General features: G+C 40.0%; 1 protein-coding gene across 1 annotated transcript in view; it reads right to left on the bottom strand.

Moving 5' to 3' along the window:
- Positions 1 to 1,637, bottom strand: part of LOC109116246 (zinc finger CCCH domain-containing protein 19-like) — a 7,897-nt gene that overhangs the window by 1,227 nt on the left and 5,033 nt on the right. Inside the window, 6 exon segments of the mRNA XM_019201347.1 lie at positions 1 to 493; positions 582 to 733; positions 894 to 964; positions 1,116 to 1,166; positions 1,271 to 1,330; positions 1,478 to 1,616. Of these exon segments, the coding sequence (XP_019056892.1) occupies positions 1 to 493; positions 582 to 733; positions 894 to 964; positions 1,116 to 1,166; positions 1,271 to 1,330; positions 1,478 to 1,616 (966 nt within the window).

Raw genomic sequence — 1,637 nt, 5'->3', positions numbered from 1 at the left:
GGAAAGTATCCAGTGTTGTTCCATTTACGGAGCTGCACCATCGAGAAAGGTCCTTGTACTTTACCCGACGGGTCCTTGTAATACCACATCTTTTCCGATTCATTAATCTGGGAAACAGGTTCAGGGACAGATGTAGGTAGAGGTGCAGGTGAAATTTCTGACCCTACCCTAGGAGACAACTCTGCTGTTCCAACATGATGGGAACTCCGAGAAACAGATCCTGGCTTCTCAGGGCTTGCAGATTGTTGCAATTCTCTGTCTCTGCCTGAAGTCCACATACTTTCATTGGCTCTATCTTCGGATTCACCGACAGGATTATCCCCTCTACTAGAAAAACCTCTACCAGACAGATTTTTGCTTAGTTCACGGTTCCCGCTTGAATTGGTTTTTGTGCCACCCCATGAATAACTCGAACCATATCCTCCTGTTCTTGGAGATATCGGTTCCCGTCCTCTTCTGTTGAAGCTACTGCTACGAGGCCTGAGATATTTCTCTACACGGAATCGAAAGTGCCAAATAATGAAAATGTTGAAGATATGCCGGGAATAATAATAAATACAACAAACATTTCATTTACAGACCTCTTTGCTTCTCTTCTTTTTCTTCTTCATCCTCAGATTCACAATCTGGATCCATACTAGGATCAACATGTATCTCTGGAATTTCTTCTAACCTCCGCTGGCGTTCCTCTGGAGACTTTAGCACTTGCAATTTCTCAACACACTCTCGAAGCGTAACCATAGTTAAGGTATAGTCATGCCCACTCAAAGGATCAAATCAGATGAAATTATTTGCTTTGTGCTACAAAACGGTACTATTAGATGCTACTCACATCAAGAACAATCAATAACTGTAATAACTGAACTCGGTAAAGATTCAGTGGTAAAGGATATTCTTTTCTGCGGCCCATATCACTGGCACGATCACGCAAATGACTCAGTCGCACAATCTCTCCTTCCAGCAACTACATTCATAAAGAATGAGAATTTCAAAAAAAGCCATACTTATTTTAAACTTCAAAATCAACACCTCCCCTTTATAAACATATGCTATTGAAAGAAAAAGAAGGGACAGGAAAGATACAAGGGCAAGAAAACAATAAACAACCAACTTACATTTTTAACTCTCACTTCCTGCAAAGCAATTGCTTTTTCTTGAATACCACCCTATAAACAATTGATATTAGGATATGGAGAAGACACAAAAGCACTAATGTCGGAAGAACTCCGAGACAAACAGATCAATAAACCTCAAGTAATATGAAGCATACCACTGTCAGCCTGCTAATAAATCCACACTTTATGCTCTGCCTTAGACGTTTGCATTCATCCTGCCATGTCAAAACAGGAAGCAGGTAGTAAGATAAACATATGCAAGTGCAACAGTAAGCATTACATCATGAAACAAAACTCATAAAGATGTATTCCCCAAGTCATATGAAAAGAAAAAACGCTAAGACATAGACGGGAGAGTTAACCTCAGTGAAATCTTGATTTGATATAATGTCAATAGATATCACTTCTGTTTTGTCCAGGTTCAATATCTCGAGTACAAAGTCAGTTGTTTTTTTGCCAACCTTATATGGTTCAGCAGATTTGGTTCAGTGGCACGGGTGCCTGAGTGTTTGGTTGAATCGA

The sequence above is a fragment of the Tarenaya hassleriana genome, unplaced genomic scaffold (assembly GCF_000463585.1).
Source record: "Tarenaya hassleriana unplaced genomic scaffold, ASM46358v1 Cleome9, whole genome shotgun sequence".
NCBI lineage: Eukaryota > Viridiplantae > Streptophyta > Magnoliopsida > Brassicales > Cleomaceae > Tarenaya > Tarenaya hassleriana.
Note: the sequence above shows the minus strand (reverse complement) of the source record. Positions and strands in the feature narration are given on the sequence as shown.